Genomic DNA, 23,896 nt, shown 5'->3' with positions numbered 1-23,896 from the left:
CGAAAACAAATTCTGGTTTGTAAAGCTGTTAATAATTACTTTTAATGGGTTTGAGTGTGTATTCTTGATTCCCTATGCGCCACAATTCAACATATAAGTGTTTTTACAAATTCATATAGATCATACCTCGTATATAAGAGAACCAGCCCCATTTAACATGTATGTGAAGTACAAATGCTACGATGGTAGATATTTAAACAGATAAAGTTTTAAGGAGTAATTATTGAATCCGCAACAAAGAAGAGAAATTTGTGTCAGGAATTTTATCAAACACTTAGAAAGCATGCTACAAAATATACTCCATAACCAAAAATTTAACCAAGAACAATATCCATAACAAATGTATATCTGAAGGTGACATCTTCACCTTAAAATCATACCAATATACACCTGAAATAATGGACAACAAATCATTAATCAGCAAATTTCAATCAAATTCATACGAACAGAGAGAAGAGAGAGGGAGAGGGGGGGAGAGAGATGGATTTAACCAGAGAATTGATTTCCCAGCGGTGATGCGCTTGAAACCCTAAGAAAGGGGCATAAAGCAGAGAGAGAATTCGTTACGGGAAGAGAGTATATGCTATGGTTTGAAGCTGGATTTTGAAATTAGAAGAAGATAACAATGATTTGAGGTGGAGTGTAATACACCTGAGCGAGGCAACAGGCTTTATGTTTGAATGGAAAGGAAATTGAAAGGAAATGAGAGGGAAGGAACAGATTTGAATTTAAATTTTGAAATCAGAAGATGTTCTGATGTCAAGATCATAGTCAAACTGCGAGCCAAGGAGAAGCACGGCAGAGGAAAGCTTCAGCACTATGCGGTGAGTGTTTTTTTGTTGTATTGCCAAATGAGTACATAACATAAGAGACTGATAAGTTTGATTATTGGAAATGGGTTTGACAGTGTCACGTGCTGTAGAATTCAACAGAAAGGGAAAGTGAGCATGCGCCCCAATAGTGTGAGTTGGAAAGTTTGTACAAATGGAGAAATTTAGATGGCATTTTTTGTAAATAAGTATGAACTCTTGGGGTAGGGGGTGTAAAAAGGCATTGAATTTGAATTCAAGATTTATGATCTAAGGGATGAGATTTAATGAAAGTGAACCAATGTAAAATAACTTGCGACTCTATAAAGACATGCTATTGTTACAAGTTTTTTGTCAAAAACATTTCAAACTTAGATATACAATATTCATATCGAGAATTTACATCAACTCTTATGAGATTTTCGTGGTCTAGACATAGTATGAGTAAACTACTGATACAAAAATGTTTAAACTAATCTTTCTCTATACTAAAACATCATCAGGTGCGTTGTTCCAAGGCTCCAACTTTTCGGCATGTGCCAATTAACTTTGTAAACCTAAGTGATTATAGAGATCAAGCGTATTGGCCAGAATAAAACCTCTGTCAAAACATCGGGAATATTAAATAAACGACATATCTCTGTCAAAACATCGGGAATATTTAATAAACGGCATATCTCCTCGGGAGATTCATCATCAATCTTTCGCGCAATAGCAGAACATGATTTTTTATACAATAGTCTCAATTGCAAGTAGTGCGTGGCATTATCAACTTGTAGAGACTTGATGTGTCCTTTCTCAGAAAGTTCTCGTCAAAAGTCTTGCACTTCTATCAAAAGAACAAAAAGATGTTAATTATAAAATACGTTGTATTACGCTAAGATTAATTTTAGGATAATGCAACTGAATAATAAAATACAATATAATGCAAATACGATTTAGATGGAAGAGAAAAACATAACAAGTGCAAGTAAAAAGTTTAGAAGAGATTAGCATTAAAAAGAAAAAACTGTGTGGCTAACTTCTTTCCACGATGAGATTTGAGCATGTTAGAACGATGAGATTGAAATCTAGTTCATATATGTAAAGTAGAAATGAGAAAGGAATCAGTATCATGCATAAATCTCCACATTGGTACTAATATTTATATTTATTCTACACCCCTTTCCTCCCAATTGAATTCCTTGCAACAGAATACAAGATAAAATACTAGGTTCATTATTTCTCAGACAATGGTTTTCAATCAGCCTGTAATTTATATGAAGCCTTTTATTCATCTTTAAGCAATTTGTAGATTAAATAAATTACACTCTAATATTTAATTAATGTCTCTCTCCAAGTGGCAATATTTATAAACATACAACATAGGGCTTAACATAAGACTTAAAAGCAGGGAAATGACATAGATACTGACAACAAGCAAAACTCAAGATATGTCTAACATTGTTAGAGCACCTGGGTAGTCCATGAAAGCGGAAGTAATCAAAAATTAAACTCAAAGAGTTATGTTTCACTGTGGAAGGCAGAGAAATGAGGCTGGTCTTTAATGATCCACCCCCCTTCATTTCATGAGCTATGTACGGGCATAACATCGCAATTCCTTGTTCTATGTCTTGTACAGTACCATTCAAAGTTTGAATCCATATGTAAGACTTCATAGTCTAAATAGTTAGAACAAAATAAAAAAACACGTAAAATAAAAAAAACCATAAACTTAAACAACAAAATAAATCATAAATAAGACAAGCAGACCTGTAAAACCGAAACCCAAACAAAGCTCAAACCAAGTACAATTTACCAAACTCGAAAACACAAGAGGTAATTACAATAACTTGCCAATTTAACAAATGCATTGAAATGATAACACAGACCACACAAGAACTCTATCAGATTAGAACTCTAACACTGCAACCAATTGCAGAAGTGATGTCAACTTGTGTCCCATCCAGTGGCGGAACCAGGAATAAGAGTTAGGGGGGCTGAATTATTTCGTCATCCATACTTGCATAAATAGCCTTCTCAATATATATCATCATACTATCATTCAGTCGTGCATCTCCCATCCTATTTGTTTTCATAGTAGAAAATTGATTTCCTATACTTTGAAGGTCTAGTAAAGAGAAATCCTTCGGATAAAATTGTGCAAGGAAGACCAGTTTTGAGTTATTGAAACTTGAAAATTAATTCCTAGGATCCAAAGATCCAATACAAAGTAGTAGCTCTATATTTCCTTCTGTAAAACGGGTATCCATCTCTTGGGAAATAAGATCAATAACATGTTAAATAAAAAGGTTCCACTAACATGTAGGCAACAAATTATGATATGAGAAACCATACCTGGGTCCCGACAAGCAGCATTCCCAGTCACTTCAACATCCTGCGCTCCTACGCAACCTCTTTAGTCAGGCACAGCACCGGTTGCCACGCCTTTTCTGGGAACCGTCCATTGGGAAGAAGGCTGAGCTGCATATACACACAAAGATTGAACAACGTTAAACCCCTTTTCACTAAAACCTGATCTAGGAGAGGCAACACAATATAAAACACAACTCACATGTAATGAGAGAACATTTAAGCTAAACCAAACATCACACGGACGATATGTATACAGAGTAACTGTCAGAGAGCACGAAGAAAACGAATATTATTGAAATTATGTGTAAACTAAGGGCATATATATAATTTCACAAGTATTTTTCTGGCTCTTTTTGCCCCTAGTCCCCTTTTAATATATAGAAGTAGATTCTATGTAATAAAAACTCTCCTGGAAGGAATTGAATGATAAAAATTTCACTCATATTCATGCATCTTCCCAAATCTCCACAGTATACATGATCAAAAGAACGAGATACAAATGCTAAGACTATTTGTCACCAAATCTTGACATGTATAATATAGAGAGATTCGACTATTAACCTATCACCTGAGCTTGTATTTGTCTTCCCTGATTATGCACCCGATGAATTTACGCATCATACAAAACTGATGCAAATTTTTAAGTAGAAATTTTGGCATTGCTAATGGTCACTGAAATTAGGATTGACCATAGTTTTTTGGTAGTTAACTTAAATCACACACGAGAAAAAATGTAAACAATCAATGTTACTATATGTTAGGTCCTATAAACTCACTATATAAACAGATATAGTGAACACAATCAATAACACAATTGGACAATATAAGAGATTGAAAGCAGTAAACTCTTATTCACAAAGCTTAGTAGGTTACAAAAACTCTCTCAGTGATTTATATATTATCACTAAGAGCTGCTAGGGTTCTTAACAATGTACTCGATAACTCAACTCATATAGAGTAACCCTAATCTGTGTTTATATAGACACAGTTACAAAATCAATCTCTGATTTGATATCCTATAAATCTGCTATGAATTCTATCAATCAAAGATTGCTCCAGTTTTCTGTTTAGTTTCCATAGTCAGCAAATCACTCCTCAGCTTCTATCCTTCCTTGAAGTATATCCGCTTCTGAGCTCTTTCCACGTGTAAACTCTGTCGAGTCTTGACTATGTAAACTCTGATCAGACTTTATTAAACTCTGTCAGACTTTGCTAAACTCTGATCAGCTTCCAGTTTAAACTCTGATGATTCCTGTTCTAAAACAGACTTTAAGAATATTAGTAATCATCAATTATATCTAACAATCTCCCCCAACTTGTGCATAAATAAGTTATGTGCAAGTTAACAGATAATTGATGATGTCAAAACATTTAAGTCAAATGCAACAGAGTTTAACCATATAACAGAAAACTTTCAAGACTTACAGATACTTTACTCCTTAGCTGCATAGACACCATTTGCTGTCTTTAGATACCCTCTGAGGAGTTCTTTTTCAGCTTCTTCAAGCACTGTAATCATTTGTCTCTTGATCTCTCTCAGCTCTGGATCTGAAACTCCAGTTTGATAAATTGCAGCTCTGAGATCATAAATCTTGTTCTTCTTCAAGTCCCTATCCAGCCTGATATTGTAAGCTTTATCAGACTCTTCATTAAATGCAAGAGTTCTGATTCCACCTATTGTTTCAATCTTTGCTGAATTTTTCTTCATCTCCACCAGCTGTCCTTTATGATTGAGGTATTTAGGAATGAAAGGTCCAGCATTTTTGTTTCCTGTAATCCCCATCTTTCTTCTGATTTGATCCTTTAGCAGGTTAGAGATGTGTTGTCCTGACTTGTTTTTCACTTGAAATATGTGTGATACATATCTCAATTCCTCCCAGTGTTTAGCATAGAGATCTGCTTCAAGTACTCTAAACACTGTTCCATCGGACATGAAGTAGATAAGAATACTATCTCCTCTGTCATTCTTTGCCAACTGAACTGAATCAAGTTTTTCCATTTTGTCTTGCAATACTCCAGTCTTGGGAGCACAGAGAGATGAGGGATCATCTGGTCTTGATCCTATACTCTGATCAAATTTTTCATACTTGGATCCCAGCCCTCCTTTATCTCTTCCAGCCTTTTGATGAGAAAATGGTTTAATTGAGCCTTTTTCAAAACTTATTTCAGTCATCAGAGTAGGCTTTGCAAATCCAGCCAGTGGAGTAGTTGTTGGTTTGAACACAGCTTGAGCTTTGTCAGAGACTGTGTCTTTCTTTGCTTCCTTATTGACTTGAGCTGTGTCAGAGGTCAATCTTTCTTCTTGAGATTCTGCAACATGAGCTTTGTCAGAGATTGCAGCTTCTGTTTTCCTTTCCCTCACAACTTGATCCTTGTCAGAGGTTGTAGGCTTCTTCTTTTCCCATCCTTTTTCCAGATGTTCATCTACTTTGTTTTTACCCTTGGAGGTGTATTCATCTTCAGAGTATACCTTCTTGATTGGTAAACTCTGATCAGCAACAGTAGCTTCTTTGATCAGTATTCCTTTTTCTTTTGGCTTGGTAGTTGACTTTGCAGGCTTTTGGATTTTTCCTGACTTTATTGCTTCAGCATGTTCTTTCTTTAGTTCTTCTTCTTCTGCAGCAATCAACTCCAAATCCAAATTTGCTTCTGGATTTTCTTGTTCAAAAATCAATCTAGCAAGCTCTTCATCAGTCATGGGTTTGTCTGATCCAGTCACTGGTCTTTGCTTAGATCCAGATGTGATGTTGTGAGTTGGACCAGACTTTGTGCTTTGCTTAGATTGTTTCTGACTGTCAGAGTTTGAAACTCTTCCACCAGTCCCTGCTTGAAATCTTTTGTGCTTTGTAAAATCATCAGCATCATCATCATCATCCTTTTTCTTCCTTTTCAGAGGTTGAGTAGTAGACTTGCATTTGACTTGAGCTACTCTCTCCCCCTTTTTGACATCATCCTCATCAGGAATCAGAATGGATGTGATCAGAGAAAGTGAAGTTTGGATAGCTTCAAGCTGTTTGGACATCTTTTCTTGATTTGATTCAATCAAGGTCATCCTTTGGTTAAGAGATTCATTTGTAGTGACCAGCTTCTGTACACTTTCTTTCATAGGATTGATGGTCCTTTTCTTTTCCAGGTCATTTGTCTCCTTGACCTTTGCCACCTCTGTTCTTAGACTATCAATGGATTTAGATGTCTGGGCATGAGCAGGATGAAATGTCTTCAGATATAGAATTGTGCCCTTGAGGCTTGACATAACATCAGAGTTTGTAATTCTCTTCTCTGCCATAGCTAAGAACTCTTCAGCTTTAGGTGTTTCCAAGGAGTGCTGGTGACTCAACCAGAGTTTATCCCAGACTTCATTTGGTGGATCAACCTGAAGATCCCTTGGGAGTGGCTCAGAGGCTGTATTCAGAGTTTGTAGCCTTGCATTGAACTGGCTAGTAGACTCCCATTTCTGTTGTGTCAAAGGGATTTCAGCATTGTCATCCTTGTCAGTATCTGAACTGGTATCATCCTCAGGATCAGAGTTTGCTTTTTCATCTGCAGGAACAGGATCTGCAACTTTCTCCACATTATCCTGAGCAGATTTTCCTTTATCTTCAGACTGTGACTTGATGGGCTCTTCACCAGTCTGAGCAAGAGTTTGTAACGCTTCCACAGCTACTTTGTCAGTTTCATCAACTACATCAGACCTGTAGTTCTCTGGAGCTGTATCATGAACAATGGCATCCTCTGGAATTTTCATTGGAGATTGAGGAATTTGACCATGATCAGATAGTGGAGTTTGACAATCAGACTGAGTTGCTCCAGCTTCAGCAGTAACTGGTTCATCACACCTGATCTCTTCATCTACTACAGATGCTGTAGGAGATGCTTTAGGAGATGTTGTAGGAGATAATGGTGTGGCATCAGTGATAGGAACAGCTTGAAGAGGTTCCACCATCAGAGCTTGAGAAGGATCAACAGGAATTGGTCTTGATGGTGTTTGCTCTTCTTGGATAGTGAAATCAGTAATTTCAGATTCTGGAATCTTGGCTCTCTTTGGCTTGTGTGCCCTTCTTTTGAATCTAGCTGGTTTTTGTTGAGGACTAGACTGAGCAGGTTCATTGGTTGTTGTAGGTGTAGGTTCAGAGTTTACATCTTGTGCAGGTTCAAGATCATCAAAGTCATATGCTGCAACAAGCCTTCTTCTTTTCTTCTGCTTTGGAGGAGAAGCAGCTTCAGAGTTTACTGGGACATCAGAGTTTGGAGAATCAGAGTTTACTGGTATATCAGACTTTGTCTGTAGAACTTGTGTATCGACAGAGGTTCTGGTTTTTGTTGTAGAGGGTTGGTCATCAGACTTTATTGATTTGGATGGTTTTGTAGTTGATGATCTGGGTTTTCTGGTGACTGTGGGAGAGGTAGGATGTTGTGGTTGAGATTGTTGAGGCTGTGGTTGTGGTTCCTGAGGAAGATTCAGCCTTGCCCTGAATGGAGCTGGGATTTGCAGAGGCCTGAGAACTGGTCTCTTCTCATCTTTAGATATGAGATCCTTAAAAGCCCTTTTATGAAGTTTAAAAGGTTTGATCTCATCTGCAGCATCAAAATCTACTTCTCCAACAGTGGCATTAAACAACAATTGACAAAATCTTGAGAAATAAATGACTTTTCTGTTCTCAAGCATTCTTTCACCAATATTTCTAAGAACTAATCTACCAAAATCAAAAGCAGTAGAATAGATCAGAGAATACCCGATTTGGAGCATGTCCATTGGAATAGCATCCCAGTTGGTAGATTTCTTCTGGAAAGCTCTAGTAATGCAATCAAAGAAAAAGCTCCACTCCTTATTGAGCCATGGACGCTTCAGCTGACCCAGTTTATCCAGAGATTCGTAGTACCCCAAATCAAGCATCATTGTTCTGAGATTTGCATCTCCATTTGTAATGTATGCAGGATGTTCTGGCAAGTTGAGTGCCTGACGGACTGTTGCTGGAGTAACTGCATACTCCTCCCCATCATAGGAAAACACAATTGATGGTGATCCATCTGCACCACCATTGTCATATGTACCCGTCCTCCAAAAGCTGATGATTTGGCTTCCTGAAAGTCTTGCAGGAGCGGTGAGAGCTGTACCGATGACACTTTGTGCCAAGAATCGCTGAAAGGGATGATAATCCCTTGGGGCTTCAGCAGTATCAAGGATGGCTGCATAGTTATTAGGAACGAATTCAACACCTGCCAAGATAAAAGCTGTAGTGGCCATTAGAACAGAGATTATGAGAAGAAGATGTTTGAGGAAGTGTGTAGACGAAGGTTTGAATTTGCAGAGAACAGAGTGTAAGAGTGTTGGTTAGAAAGTGAAAGTAGAGAGTAAGTGTAAAATTGAATAATAAGCAATAAAATCTGATCTGAAAAACTCTTCAGATTTTGTTGAACTGAGTACGCATGGGCTTTTTGTTCAATTTGACACCTGTCAAAATGTAACTGGTAGATGAATGTTAGTGGGATAGAGAAACGAGAGTAATCATCATGAGTGCAGTAAAACATGCGCAGTAATAAATGCTGATTACACGTTCTCCTATTAAAATGTTGTGCATGTAAACCCACTAATAATACATCCGTTTGAAACATATTCTCTTCACATTCTCTGAATATTTGAAATAAAAATCAAGATCAAATCTCTCGAATTTTAAACTCTGAGATTTAAGTCAAAGAAAATAAATTTCTGCAAACCTCAGAATAAAGACATAATTTTCAGAATATTCATCAATAAATCAGAGTTTGTTCTAAAATCCATAGCTCAATAATGTGCCTGTGAAATGTGTGTGTGGTCATGTTAAATCAGAGAATATAAAATTTCACAATTTCGTAATTATAAGGTAGACAAAAATAATTTATGCAAACTCTCAAAATTTAGACTGAGACATACTCTGATGATTCAGATAAAATAATATAACCCCCTTTTTTTTTTTTTTTTTTTTTTTTTTTTTTTTTTTCAAGGACGCTTCTCAGTGTAAGTGAGGCACGACCTTTAAATATACTATTGCATTAGTATTTCTCCAGTAATCAGAGATTGTGACTGGTCACCATAGATTATAAAATCTTAGCAATTACTTAATACCAGCAAATGTTTGGTTCTTCCCAGTCACTGTCATATTAACATCTAAGATCTCAAAGGAGTACCATGCTTATTTTTCAGGGGGGGTTTTGTCTCAGGTAACAAAAACATCAGAGTTTATAATCACTGTCTAGTATATGAGAGAAAATTTAAATTAATCAGTCTCACTTATAATTAAGATATGTGAAGTAGTAGAGTCTCAATGATATCAACATGCATAGAAGCACAAAATTGAGATCAGGATTGAGGAACTTAGCTGAGATTCATGATTACTCATTCAGAACATGCTTCATGGTATCTTCATAGGTGTTTTGTCTCAGAGAAGATAAAAATGAGATCATTTATCAAGATTCAGAGTTTTATAAGCATCAGAGAATATTATCAGAGAATGTTATCAGAGTAAAGCAAACAGAGTATATCATTAGAGAATGTCATCAGATTTTATCAATCAGAGTATATCATGGCAGATGTGTGAGTAATACATATGGTAAATTTGACAAGTTAAATTTTAAAGATCTAACCAATATGTTTACTCAGTTCCTGATATCATTCCTAGCTCATTCACCAGCCTAGTAAAAGTTGCTTCACTTAATGGCTTGGTGAAAATGTCTGCTAGCTGCTGTTCAGTAGGAACAAAGTGAAGTTCAATGGTTCCTTCTTCCACATGCTCCCTTATAAAATGATATCTTATACTGATGTGCTTTGTCAGAGAATGTTGAACTGGATTTCCTGTCATAGCAATAGCACTTTGGTTATCACAATAAATAGGAATTTTAGAGAAGGATAACCCATAGTCCAACAGTTGATTCTTCATCCAAAGAATTTGAGCACAACAGCTGCCTGCAGCAATATACTCTGATTCTGCTGTTGATGTTGAGATGGACTTCTGTTTCTTACTGTACCAAGAAACCAGTCTTCCACCCAGAAATTGACAACTCCCACTTGTGCTTTTTCTGTCAATTTTGCAACCTGCAAAATCTGCATCAGAGTATCCAATTAGACTAAAATCTGATTCTCTAGGATACCATAATCCCAATGATGTTGTTCCCTTGAGATATCTGAATATCCTTTTTACTGCAGTCAGATGAGGCTCCCTTGGATCTGCCTGAAATCTTGCACATAGACATGTGGCATACATAATGTCTGGTCTACTTGCAGTTAAATAAAGCAATGATCCAATCATTCCTCTATAGTTTGTGATATTCACTGATGCACCAGTATCTTTGTCTAGTTTGGTTGCTGTTGCCATAGGAGTAGTTGCAGCAGAACTGTCTTGCATACCAAATTTCTTTAAAAGATTTCTGGTATACTTGGCTTGATTTATAAAAATTCCATCTTCAGTCTGTTCAACTTGTAAGCCCAGAAAATAACTGAGTTCCCCCATCATGCTCATTTGGTACCTAGACTGCATGAGCTTGGCAAATCTTTGACAGAGTTTAGCATTAGTGGAGCCAAAAATAATGTCATCAACATAGATTTGAACTAATAGCAGATCATTACCATGATTCAAATAAAACAGAGTTTTATCTATGGTACCTCTAGTAAATCCACTTTCAAGAAGAAATTGAGCTAGAGTTTCATACCATGCCCTTGGAGCCTGCTTTAGTCCATAAAGTGCTTTGTCCAACCTGTAGACATAGTCTGGATGTTTTGGATCCACAAAGCCTGGAGGTTGTTCAACATATACCTCTTCATCCAGTTTCCCATTTAGAAAAGCACTTTTGACATCCATCTGAAATACTTTGAATTTCTTGTGTGCAGCATAGGCCAGAAAGATTCTAATTGCCTCCAATCTTGCAACTGGAGCAAATGTCTCATCATAATCAATACCTTCCTGTTGTGAATACCCTTTTGCCACAAGCCTTGCTTTATTCCTTGTAATGACACCCTCACTGTCAGTTTTGTTTCTGAACACCCATTTTGCACCAACTATTGATCTGTCTTTAGGTCTTGGTACTAGGGTCCAGACTTTATTTCTCTCAAATTCATTTAACTCTTCTTGCATTGCTTGAATCCAATCAGGATCTTGAAGAGCTTCCTCCACCTTTTTGGGTTCTGTTTGTGACAGAAAGCAATGATGTAAACACTCATTGGCTGTAGCTGTCCTTGTTTGTACACCTGCTTCTGGATTTCCAATAATCAAATCAGGTGTATGAGATTTTGTCCACTTCCTTGCATGTGGAAGTTGACCATTTTCATCATTGGATCCTCCCCCTTGATCCATGCTCTCCTGATTCTGCTGATTATTCTCTGTAGCTCCCCCTGCAATTGTTTCATCATCATGAACTTGTGAATTTTCACCAGAGTTTGCTGTGTTTTGTTCACAGTCAGAGTTTGACTGTTCATCAGAGTTTGTTGAATCAGAGAATATTTCTTCATTTTCAAAATGCAGTTCTTCATGATCATCCATATCTGTTAGACCCATTATTCTTTTGTCATCAAATGACACATGTATGGATTCCATGATCACCTTGGTTCTCAGATTATAGACTCTGAAGGCCTTTGTTATGATAGGATATCCTACAAAAATGCCTTCATCAGCTTTTAAATCAAACTTGGTAAGCTGTTCTGGATTAGTCTTCAATACAAAGCATTTGCACCCAAATATGTGAAAGTACTTCAGATTTGGCTTCTTTTTCTTCACCATCTCATATGGGGTTTTGCCAAGCTTATTAATCAAGGTTGCATTTTGAGTGAAACAAGCTGTTTGAACAGCTTCTGCCCAGAAATAAGTGGGCAATTTAGCCTCATCAAGCATAGTTCTGGCAGCTTCTATAAGAGTTCTATTTTTCCTTTCAACTACACCATTTTGCTGTGGTGTACCAGGTGCAGAGAACTGTTGCACTACACCTCTTTCTTTGCAGAACTCTTCCATTGTTGAATTTCTAAACTCAGTTCCATTATCACTTCTAATGATTTTCACTTTGTCTTCAGATTCATGATCCAGTTGTGTCACATGATCCATCAGATGCAAGGCTGTTTCATCTTTAGAGTGAAGAAAATATACCCAAGTGTATCTAGTATACTCATCAACAATGACAAGAGCATATTTCTTCCTTGCAATGGATGGTACATTGACTGGTCCAAATAGATCAACATGTAGAAGATGATATGGTTTGTTTATTGAGAATTCAGTCTTACTCTTGAAAGATGTCTTTCTCTGCTTGGCTTTTTGACATGAATCACACAATCCATCAGATGTCAGTAGTGATTCAGGGAGTCCTCTCACAAGCTTTTTCTTTATAAGCTCATTTATGGAATTGAAATTTAGATGTGAAAGCTTCTTGTGCCATTTCCAGCTTTCTTCTGCAGAGATCCTTGTAGACAAGCAAATTGCTTTTTCTTCAGAGTTTGTAGGCAAGTGGATTTCATAAATATTCCCATGTCTGTGAGCAGTTACTGCCACTTTGCCTGTTGACTTGCTTACTATCTCACTGTGTTCTTCATAGAAATCAACATGATATCCTCTGTCACAGATCTGACTGACAGAGAGTAAATTGTGTTTCAGCCCTTGAACAAGAGCTACATTTGATATGATGACATTTCCAAGATTGATGTTGCCATATCCCAGAGTCCTTCCTATGTTGCCATCTCCATAAGAAACACTTGGGCCAGCCTTCTCCACAAACTCTGATAGCAGGGTCTTATTTCCAGTCATGTGTCCTGAACATCCACTGTCCAAGACTAGGATATTCTTCCTGTTGCCCTGCAATCATAAAGACCACTAGTTGTTAGTTTTAAGGACCCAGACTTGCTTGGATCCCTTGGCCTTATTAAGTTTGTTAGCTTTTGCAGCGGTATTATTATCAGAGTTTGAGCTAACAGACTTTGCAACAGAGTTTGTACTGGAAACAGAGTTTGTACTTGCAGAGTTTTTATTAACCTTTAAAGAAGGTTTCAATTGATAATAATCATAATACAAACTATGATATTCTTTGCAAGTATAAATAGAATGCCATAAACTACCACAATGAAAACAAGGATCTTGTGGTTTATATCTAATACTACTTTTTCTAACTCCAGACTTTGTAGGTAAAGAGTTAATGTCCTTGTTCTTCCTGCAAAAATTAGCAAGATGATTAGTATTACCACAGTTATGGCATGTCTTCCTAGGTGCATTTGGAACAGGCATGTAGTTATTACTCTTGTCTATGCCAATTTTGCCATTTCTATTTTTCCTAGGCTCCTTGTTTCTGTCATCAGACTTTACCTCTTTAAGCTTATGTTTAAGCTGTTTCTGAGTCATCAGTCCTATGTTAACCTGTTTGGGCTTTTCAGATTTTAAATTGTTGTTAATCTCTGATTTTGGTCTACATTGTTTAGGCTTAGAGGATTCAACAACAAATTTAACAGGTTTAACCTTAGGTTTTTGAGTTTTAACAAACTCTGTTTTTGATGACTCAGCTTCTGAGTTATCAGTGTAACCTAGTCCCTTCTTCCAGTTTCCACTACCTAAGATATCCTGAGTAGTTTTGCCTGAATTAGTCCATGTTTTAATGATCTCTCTTTCCTTGGCAAGTTCTGATTGAAGAGATGCATACCTCTTTGATAATTCATCTTTGACAATGACAGCATCATCTCTTTCTTTTTGAACTTCCAACATTTGAACTAATTCTTTTTCTAGAAAATCATTTCTTTTCTTTACACTCAGAGTTTCAGATTTTAATCTTTCATTCTCTAAAGTCTGATCTCTAAAACTGATATGTAAAGTTTTAAGAAACAGTCTTAACTCAGTTATATCTTCAGTATCAAAGGCAAGAGTAGAGTGAGGTACCTTAGCAGGAGATTCAGTGTTTGCCATTAGAGCATAATTGACTTCTTCTTCTGAATCAGATGTATCTGTCCAGTTTCCTTTCTTGGTGATAAAGGCTTTTTCTTTTTCCTTCTTGGCTTTCTTGCATTCAGATGCAAAGTGTCCCTTTTCACCACAGTTGAAACAGGTATACTTGTCAGCTTTTCCAGCTTTTCCTTCTTTGCCCTCATTCTTCTTAAAGTTTTTCTTGTCATAAACTCTGTCAGAGTTTCTGTCTTTCTTTGAAAAACTTTTGCCTTTGTTGAACTTTTTGTAGGCCAACTTCTTGAAGCTCTTCACCATCAGTGCTGCTAACTGCATCATCTCATCATCACTTTCTTCAGAGTCTGAGGGAACATCAGAGTTTGAGTCATCAGAGTTTGATGTCTCAATGTCAGACTTTGTGACATGAGCTTTTCCCTTGCTCTTAGCAGCTTCCTCTTGAACTTTCAGAGCAACAGACTTTGATTTTCCTCCATGTCGTTTGCTCCTCTGTTCCATCTCAAGTTCATGAGTCTTCAGTCTTCCATAAACATCATCAAGAGACATTTCTCCAAGATCAAGATTGTCTCTTATTGTAGTGACTTTCAAATCCCATTTTTCAGGAAGAGCTAGAAGGAATTTGAGGTTTGAGTCTTCAAGATCATATTCCTTGTCCACCAGAGATAAGTCATTCAGCAGTTTGACAAATCTGTCATACAGATCTGTCAGGGACTCACCAGATTTTGAGTCAAAGTGTTCATACTCCTGTGTAAGGATTGTTTTTCTGTTTTTCTTAATGGCCTGAGTTCCTTGACATCTGGTTTCCAGAGCATCCCAGATTTGTTTAGCAGTTTTGCACCCAATCACCCTATTAGACATTGCATTATCAAGGGCACTATGCAACAGATGCTTCACCTTTGCATCTTTGCTGATTGATGAGATGTCCTCTGGAGTATAGTCTTTCTTTTCTTTTGGAACCATCTTTTGAGGTTCATCTGCAATCCCAACAGAGAGCTTGGTGGGCATATGTGGTCCATCATAAATCCGGTCAAGGTATTCTGGATCAACAGAGTCTAAGAATATGATCATTCTTTCTTTCCAGACTGGATATTCAGATGCCTTAAGGGTTGGGACTCTAAAGGATGAAGCTTGTGATTTTTCAGACATGATTGTGTTTAAGATCTCACTGTAGTAATCTTAACAGAGCTGGCTCTGATACCACTTGTTAGGTCCTATAAACTCACTATATAAACAGATATAGTGAACACAATCAATAACACAATTGGACAATATAAGAGATTGAAAGCAGTAAACTCTTATTCACAAAGCTTAGTAGGTTACAAAAACTCTCTCAGTGATTTATATATTATCACTAAGAGCTGCTAGGGTTCTTAACAATGTACTCGATAACTCAACTCATATAGAGTAACCCTAATCTGTGTTTATATAGACACAATTACAAAATCAATCTCTGATTTGATATCCTATAAATCTGCTATGAATTCTATCAATCAAAGATTGCTCCAGTTTTCTGTTTAGTTTCCATAGTCAGCAAATCACTCCTCAGCTTCTATCCTTCCTTGAAGTATATCCGCTTCTGAGCTCTTTCCACGTGTAAACTCTGTCGAGTCTTGACTATGTAAACTCTGATCAGACTTTATTAAACTCTGTCAGACTTTGCTAAACTCTGATCAGCTTCCAGTTTAAACTCTGATGATTCCTGTTCTAAAACAGACTTTAAGAATATTAGTAATCATCAATTATATCTAACACTATATATTTCATCAACCTTGAAATTGGAAAGCTCGTGCCATCTTTAGTGATGTGGTGTACATTACATATATGTTTAAGTTCATATTTAGTTGATATTTTTCCTAATACACGCTTATTTGCTACATTCATGAATGAAACCAAACTTAAGATAAGTTTATAAATACTAACACGCGTACTAAATACATACAATATTATATAAAGATGAGTTGATAAAAGTTTGATTAGTTTGTAGATCCGACAAATGAAAGTAGTACTACCATATTGTTTGAATAAACGTGAATGGTGTCAAGTTTCTTCAATAGTATAGACATCTAGAAGAAAATTTCTCTGACTAATGAATTATGTCATGTAGCATGTACGCACAATTTAGTAATAGTTAACTGAGAATAGGATTGGTCTAGAAAGAGAGGCTCCTGCTCAATTATCTCTTTATATACTCAAAAGTTGGGTGATAATCACAGATCCCGTACGAAGGAATCCATTTGAATAAAATAGCGAGCTGCTTGGCTTTTAAATTAAGTTGCAGTACATGTGTAGTGAACACAAAGAATGTAAAGCAAGCTGATGCGGAAGATGTTTTTCTAGCACTCACAAAGCAAGAAATAATCAGTAAATGTACTCGTGTTGTTTATATTAAATAACCTATCTTGTCAAGGTTCATAGGTCTTACCTGGGGTTTCTGAAGTGGTTGCCATGTCAGATGGATGAGTCAATGACAATATTACTTCAGTGAGAATTTTGTGTTTACCCCAGTTCAGAGAGCTTCATGTGAGACACTGCGTAGTCGGCAAAGAATGCATCCTCATCCTGAAAAATAAGCACAAGCGATTAAAGGTGGATTTCAGTTTATAATGCAGTGAAAAACAGATTTAATGACAGTTAACGGACAGCAGTATATTTCTCGACAAGGGGACGGAAGACAGGGTCTTTGAGAACTCCCTATCAGGAAATCAACAATTTAGGATTTACAACAACCTCATCCGAGTTGATTGATCATTTTATTAAACTAACTTTGTTTAAGTTGGAAAAAATATTGGATACCTACACATGTATATAATTTTCACTAAAATGAGATTCACGAGATCATAATCCAGGGATTCTGATTGCAAAGTTTAACTGAGATCTTAATAAGAGGTTTCAAATCCAATTAAATATGTGTGTGTGGGCGCGCGCGTGTACGCGTGCGTGTGTGTTAATTAATTGATTAATTAATATTATCAAATAATTGTATCTATGTAAAATAATTAATGAAAGAACTTTATAAATGAGGGGTCATAAGAAAGTGATAAGCGTGATTAACTTTAATAATTACTGGATAGACATTTAAATTAATGATATTTAACACTTAAACATAAAAGATGAAATAAAATAATCATTTTTTGTAACTACATATTAAATAGGGGCATAATCGAAAGTAATCAGCAATAGCGAGTAAATGTATGTTTGTCGGTAACACATGTACAAACCATGTACCTCCGTTTCTCCAGGAAAAAATAGGTTGTCCTGTATATAACTCAGCAAGAATACAACCAGCACCCCACATACCTAGCAGTGCCATAAGAATTGGCACCAAGCAAGAGCTCAGGTGGGCGATACCAAATGTTGGAATAATCTTAAATTTATTTATTATTATTATTTGTTTAGTTATTTATTTTGAGGATTAATTTTAGATTGTAGTAGTTGGATGATTGTTGGAGTTATAGAGAGTTTGTAGAAGGTATTGAGTCTATCTTATTTTAGGAGATTTATTAGAAGTAGCACAGTATTGTTAGGAGTCAAGTACGTTTGTTATAAATATGGATGTAATCTCTTTTTTAGAGGAACAAGAATTAATAATAATCAGTTTTATATTCTACACTTGGTATCAGAGCGAGGTTTTGTTGTTCCGCCACCAGGCGGTGGTGAAGCCGCAGCTAGTGGTGGAGGCACATAGTGAGGGTTTGACGAGATAGTTTCATGTAGGCGTTGCAGAAGGATGGTGGTAAAGCTGCATGTGTAGTGTGGGATGCATGTGTAGTATGGGGCTGCCGAGAAATACGAGGAGATGCCGGAGAAGCCTACTGAAGGCGGAAAATGAGATATAGTGGCCAAAGGCCATGTAGAACGAGATGGATCTTGTGTTTTTTATGACGGAATAGAGGGAGAATTTTTTTTTTGAATTATGGGTGATTATGGGTACCTGGAGAGAAGTGCTCTAGTGAATTTGGTGTTGATGAGAAGTGCATCAACAATGAATTTGGCGTTAATGAGAAGTGCATCAACAAAATGATGTTGATGAGAAGTGCATCAACAAAATTGATGGTGGTGAGAAGTGCATCACAAGATGAAGAGAAGTGCTTCATAAATTCTCTTAAGTAAATTTAAGATTATGGGGGTGATTGTTGGAATAATCTTAAATTTATTTATTATTATTATTTGTTTAGTTATTTATTTTGAGGATTAATTTTAGATTGTAGTAGTTGGATGATTGTTGGAGTTATAGAGAGTTTGTAGGAGGTATTGAGTCTATCTTATTTTAGGAGATTTATTAGAAGTAGCAGAGTATTGTTAGGAGTCAAGTACGTTTGTTATAAATATGGATGTAATCTCTTTTTTAGAGGAACAAGAATTAATAATAATCAGTTTTATATTCTACACCAAAGGGTAACTACACGATTTGTAAGTGGGCGAAATTGCTCTGGATCGTAATAGTTTGCTAAACCAAAGTCTGCTATCTTTAATTGTCCATTGTGGTCTAGCAAAAGGTTGGAACCTTTAATATCCCCATGCAATATGCCCTGACTATGACAATAGTGAAGGCCGCATAACAGTTGCTTTATGTAACATTTGATCTGCAAAAACTTTAATTTTGTTATACATATAAAGCTGATCTTACACTCACATCTGAATGATACACAATCTAAAGTACACCTATAATAAGGCACAACCCTGTGCTATATTTGTACAATATAGGAAATGAAAATTGAGGTATGTCTATATAGTATTACTGAACACACTGCGACAGACACACAAGTATAATGCATGTATAGTTATTCACAAAAACTCTGGCATAACCTATGCACAAACTTTGAAACAGTACCTGAGGCTCTGTCAACTTTAGACCAGGCCAGGAAGCAAGTCCTGCAAGATCGTGTTCCATATACTTAAGAACAAGGAAGAAATTGCTGACCTCTCTGACGCAACTAAACCTTCCAATTTAATTATGTTCAGATGGTTTAGCCTACGTAAGATGTTGATCTCCCTTGCCATGAAGCGGATATTTCCAGCCTCTAGATTGTTACTCCCTCCGTCCCATCAGGATGTTTACGTTCACTGTTTGCACGCATTTTGAGGCTCTTATAAAGTATAATTCAATAAAGTTTTTTAAAATTATTTTTTTTTTGAATAAAAGTTTAAACGTCAAACTTTTTTTCAGGATTTTTTTAGAAAAAAAAACATTATGGGACTATATTTTTATAGGAGTCTTAAAATGCGTGCCAAAAAGTAACGTAAAGAACCTGATGGGACGGAGGGAGTAAATTTTATTTTCTTCAAGGCGACAATCTTCCTTTGCTCTATACCAAGAGCCCGGTAGACTGTGCTGTATGCCCCTTCACCAATCTGCGAAGGAAAATAAAGTTGGTCAGACAAGATGTTTAGTCAGTTACTCAAAAGAATCAAAACCTATCATCTGAATACAAATTTGTGCACAACATAATCATGCATAAAGACAGCAAAGCATCACTAATCGTAAGGAGACCAGTAGATGTTGTACCAGCAGAGCTGGCTATTAACATGTGCAAGTGGAGCATTTGCACAGGGCCTCAAGATTTTAAGGGACCCATATTTGATTAAACCTATTATATATAGTATTTAATTTGATTAAATAATTTATTTATTTATCTTCAAATCTTTAATTTTGGTATAAAAAATTATGTAAATATTTAATAAGAATTTACTGTTCATAGCCATTAAAATTTAACTTTTTCTAGTTTTCTTTTACAATTTATAATTTAATATTTGTTTGTAAATTAATGTTATATTAAATAACGTAAACAATCACATATACAATATAGTATTACTTATTTGTAAAAATAGATTATTCAATATAACATTGTTTTTAATAATTTTTATATTAATATAAATAACGTTACTTTTATATAATTTATTATTTATGATTTTTAACAAAATAAATTCATATGAAAATACAATTTTACATTTTCTGGGGCCTCACTTTTATCTTTAAAAAGAGCATCCCATGATGATTATCCGGCCCCCTGTACCAGAGTTTTTTTATCTAATTTATCTTGGATAGCTCTCACAAATTCATCTCATGCACACATGCCTCGACTAAGATTATAACCCGACACATACATTAGGCTTCAATGCTTAGAATTACGTAATAATAAACTTGTCATTACTCTAAAATGCAATAATCAAAAACAGGCAAGGAAAGGAGTATACTTTCTCTATAATGTGAAAAGAATGCTCTTTTCTAGGCACCCATCCCCTGAAAGCTCCACCAACATCTCAAACCATCCATGAAGGCCACCCTGCCGCAACCAGCTCGGCTTCACCGCCTGTTAGAACTCCTCCAGAGCCCGGATGGAGCTCGCGGAAAGCGCACTGAGCCTCTCCCCTTTCATCATTCCTGGCATGCATATAAACAGACGTGCTTGCTTGCCTCTCACTGTCCACCTCTCTAGCACAAGATTTGCAGCAGTTACCCATAATAGCTCTGCACAAATCAAGAAAAGTATCTTAAATCACAGTTAATTAAATGCCATCTTATATAAAACACTAAAAGAACCACACACACACACACTAACACAAAAACACAGTGCACCTGGAAAAGAGTGTTTACTTGATGACTTTGGAAAATAATTTGTGAGTTATAAAGCAAGAACTCAGAGTCCTTCAACTTGGGTCTCAAGAGAAAGCAAGGATAGAGAAGAAGTGATAAAAATGGTATCATGGATGAGTAGTTTATTCATGCGAATTTACCTAATTGGGTTCGGAATGGGATATTCTGAATCCGCTCTTGAATTATTTAAATATATATTCGATTTTTTTTATAATTTATTTTCATTATCTTCTTTTTCATCGATAATATGAATCCATATTTAACCACAAAACAAATACCCTGGTATAAAAAAAGGAGTCTCTGTAATTAGTTGGTTTATTTAGGTGTTTATGATTCTTAGAGTGATGGAAACATGAATATAAGGAAAAAGATATGCCTGCCAATCTTGAAGCATTTCAGCATTCTTATAGCTAGCCATGTTATGAACCTATAGAAAAGAAATATATAATTTACTCCAAAAACATAAGAGGATTTCAGGCCTCTTATGATAGGCTGCCTTTTAACTCAAACTCTCCGCCTCCTGTCGAGTCCAATCCATATCCACCACCATACAGCTACTCCCCGCCGCCTTTAGAGTCCATTCCTCCACCGACATATAGCAACTCCCTACCACCTCTAGAGTCTAATCCATCACCTCCAACAACAGGTGAACAGAATCCTGATACACCTTCAGATACAAATCCACCTTGTCCATATAAAAATGGTGCTGCAGCTTTACCATCCATCATCAGTTTTCTATGCTCTATTGCGGTTCAACATATCATTTCGAAGTTACACTGAAAAACAGGACAAGTTAAAAAGTTTTGTTGCAGAACAAACCGAATTAGACATCTTCTAAAGATTATTTTGTCTGTGCAACTAAATTTAAAAAACATATGGGTATAGACTATAGAATAGACTCTAGTAGGAAACTACAATGCAAATCCTTCAGTTACGTTCCCACTCAGTAGTCATCTGAAGACATAAGTTCTGTGTCCACTATTCCTGTTCAAACAGGCCTGTTGGATTCTACCCTACTCCAATTGCAGGATATACACTTTTGTGATCAGCAAAAATCACAATTACAGAGAACTTTTCTAGGTTTTTTTAAGGAGGCAGCCAATCTGGAACCAACTCGATCCAATTAACGCAGGCAAGAAATGAAGACCTGAGAAACCATACCAGGGTGGGTCCCGACGAGATGCATTCCCAGCCGCTTCAGCCCCCTGCGCTCCTCCAAAACCTCTTTCGGCTGCCATGCTTTTTCGGGGAACCAACCATTGGAAAGAAGTTTGTGCCGCAAAAACCCAATTGAAACACACAAAGATCCAAGCAGCGCGAAATCACTTCCCCTTAAACACGATTTAGGAGAGGAAACCAATACTAAATGCAGATTTTGTGGGAGCGCTTTTCCGACCGGTTGGTAACGCCTGGTGTGACTGTATGTACTAGTATTATGCCCGCGTTGCGGGCTTTGAATCTTAAAAAAAATTAGGCGACAAAAGCACCATATAGCAATGTAATATGATACATGGATTACAGAAAATGGAATATTAATTCATAAATATAATTTCTAAGATATTCTCAGGTGAGTCAGGGTCGAATTCAGGATCGGGGACGATTGACGATAAACTCTTGACTATCTAACTGCGCTCAACTGTTTACTGTTGGAAATATTAAACTATTAGCGCAACAATGAGGCAGTTATATATCAGGAATTAACAATAACAGGCAAGGCACCAAATAGCGAAACAATACACGAAGGCAAAACAGAAATATAATCAGTACCTTAAATCGACAAGAAAAGACAGAAATCACTTAGCTTGCGAAACTTTGTCAAATACTGATCAAAATCAGAATAACAGCTGAGTCGCCTAGGCCTTGAAAAGCCTAGACTGTTCTTGAAATGATAATTGCCCCACTTACGCTGTGTTGGGTTGCTGCAATATCGCCTCCAGGATAAAACAGCTCAGATCAACTCGTTCACAGACACGCAATTGATCAACAGCGACCTGACCTCAGTTCGCCCAGAAAACCTATGCAATCTGTTCTGTATGTATTTTTGCAGAAAGAAAATAGAGAAGAGTAGCAGCTAGGGTTTTTATCTTTTTGTTATCAGTATATCTCACAAAACGTTTTGATTTTGTATATAATACAAAATAAAATGTAACTGAAGATATGGCATTAATTACAATAAATATTCTGACTTAAATCGTTTTATTTTAATTGAATATATATCAGTACATTCACCACTCAGGGGCACGTACATTCACCACTCAGGGGCACGTACATTCACCACTCAGGGGCACGTACATTCATATTAAAATAATATTATAAGTCAGGATTTATTTAATTAAAACAGCGGTAAAATCCCTCGCCCAGGTCGCCTCGCGTACGCGAGACGCCGAGACATTCGCCCAAATCGCCCTTCGACCCGACCCGAGTCGAGGCGTGGCGGGGCGGCGGCGGCGGCGCGCGTGTGTGTGCGCGCGAGGCGCTCACTACAACCTTGCACACCCACATGCCTTAGTAGTTGAACACTACACTTGCACATGTACTATATAAAGCCACCAACCTCACTTTCCAATATCAATGTGGGACTAACCCACATAACATATTTTACCACTTTCAAGCTACTAACTTCAACTCAATTTATTTATGCATTACACTAAGAAAATGTCTTAGATCCAAATATGAAAGTTTAAGTCCTCATTACAAGAACAACCTCCAACAATTAGATTAAGGTAATTCCATGAAGAACCCATATAAAATGAGTCTTAAACTTACCATTTTCTAACAATCCCCCACTAATCCATACAGAAATGCATATCAGATTTTATCATGACTTGTTTTTCAGAGTAGGTACCCTTCCAGGTTTGAACCCTCCTAAGTCCTCTACTTCGATGGCTACCGGATATAGATGGAATATTTCACCTTGAATCTTTATCCGTTTGGTGTAACCACACTCCATAGACGACGACAAGTCAAAGGCTATGGTACAGATCTACGGCTTTGAGACGTTAATGGTCGTGTCTCGATCCTGTTCGACGAATGTTTCAAGGAATAACCCATTCCTCTAATTGCGACCACACAATTATATTCGCTTAGCTGGGCATCTCCAAAGATGTACTGCTAACATCTCGTCAAATGACTTGACCCCATTCAGAGTTTTAAAAACTCTTGCTATACATGCAGTAACAGTACCTTTTAAGGTTTCCAGGGGATAAGACTCAGATACATAAGTATCTAGCTATATGTAGTAA

At 36.7% G+C, this 23,896-nt stretch overlaps 1 protein-coding gene and 1 long non-coding RNA gene across 4 annotated transcripts; one reads left to right on the top strand and one right to left on the bottom strand.

The window, feature by feature from the left end:
• Positions 1–1,131: 1,131 nt before the first annotated feature.
• LOC108197522 (probable serine/threonine-protein kinase At1g09600) lies at positions 1,132–22,092 on the bottom strand. Of its 3 annotated transcripts, XM_064091992.1 has the most exons (8): positions 20,255–22,092; positions 19,309–19,411; positions 18,891–19,123; positions 18,454–18,642; positions 17,357–17,412; positions 16,482–16,618; positions 3,147–3,272; positions 1,132–1,638 (listed from the first exon to the last, which is right to left on the bottom strand). In XM_064091992.1, exons 3-6 carry the CDS (start codon positions 18,948–18,950, stop codon positions 16,576–16,578), a joined length of 348 nt encoding a protein of 115 aa, XP_063948062.1. In that variant the 5' UTR covers positions 18,951–19,123; positions 19,309–19,411; positions 20,255–22,092; the 3' UTR covers positions 1,132–1,638; positions 3,147–3,272; positions 16,482–16,575. The 3 variants fall into 3 exon arrangements, 2 of the variants coding, with proteins under 2 accessions (XP_063948062.1, XP_063948060.1); XM_064091990.1 differs by lacking the exons at positions 19,309–19,411; positions 20,255–22,092 and having other exon boundaries at positions 18,891–19,217; XR_001802020.2 differs by lacking the exons at positions 18,454–18,642; positions 18,891–19,123; positions 19,309–19,411; positions 20,255–22,092 and having other exon boundaries at positions 17,285–17,411.
• LOC135152166 (uncharacterized) lies at positions 17,274–18,542 on the top strand. The gene is made up of 2 exons (XR_010291319.1): positions 17,274–17,412; positions 18,454–18,542. It is a non-coding gene; the product is annotated as an uncharacterized LOC135152166 (long non-coding RNA).
• Positions 22,093–23,896: the final 1,804 nt, after the last annotated feature.

This window comes from Daucus carota, chromosome 1 (assembly GCF_001625215.2).
Source record: "Daucus carota subsp. sativus chromosome 1, DH1 v3.0, whole genome shotgun sequence".
Classification (NCBI taxonomy): Eukaryota; Viridiplantae; Streptophyta; class Magnoliopsida; order Apiales; family Apiaceae; genus Daucus; species Daucus carota.
The sequence above is the reverse complement of the archived record's forward strand: the minus strand, read 5'-3'. Positions and strand labels throughout refer to the sequence as shown.

What these genes read in the sequence shown, in the direction of transcription:
- LOC108197522 (XM_064091992.1), bottom strand. Translation starts at nt 18,950, where the DNA reads ATGGAACACGATCTTGCAGGACTTGCTTCCTGGCCTGGTCTAAAGTTG. An exon ending in TAAAGTTGACAGAGCCTCAG is followed by an intron (nt 18,643 to 18,890) that starts GTACTGTTTCAA and finishes AAGTTTTTGCAG; the next exon opens with ATCAAATGTTACATAAAGCA. An exon ending in AATTCTTATGGCACTGCTAG is followed by an intron (nt 16,619 to 17,356) that starts GTATGTGGGGTG and finishes CTTATTTTTCAG; the next exon opens with GATGAGGATGCATTCTTTGC.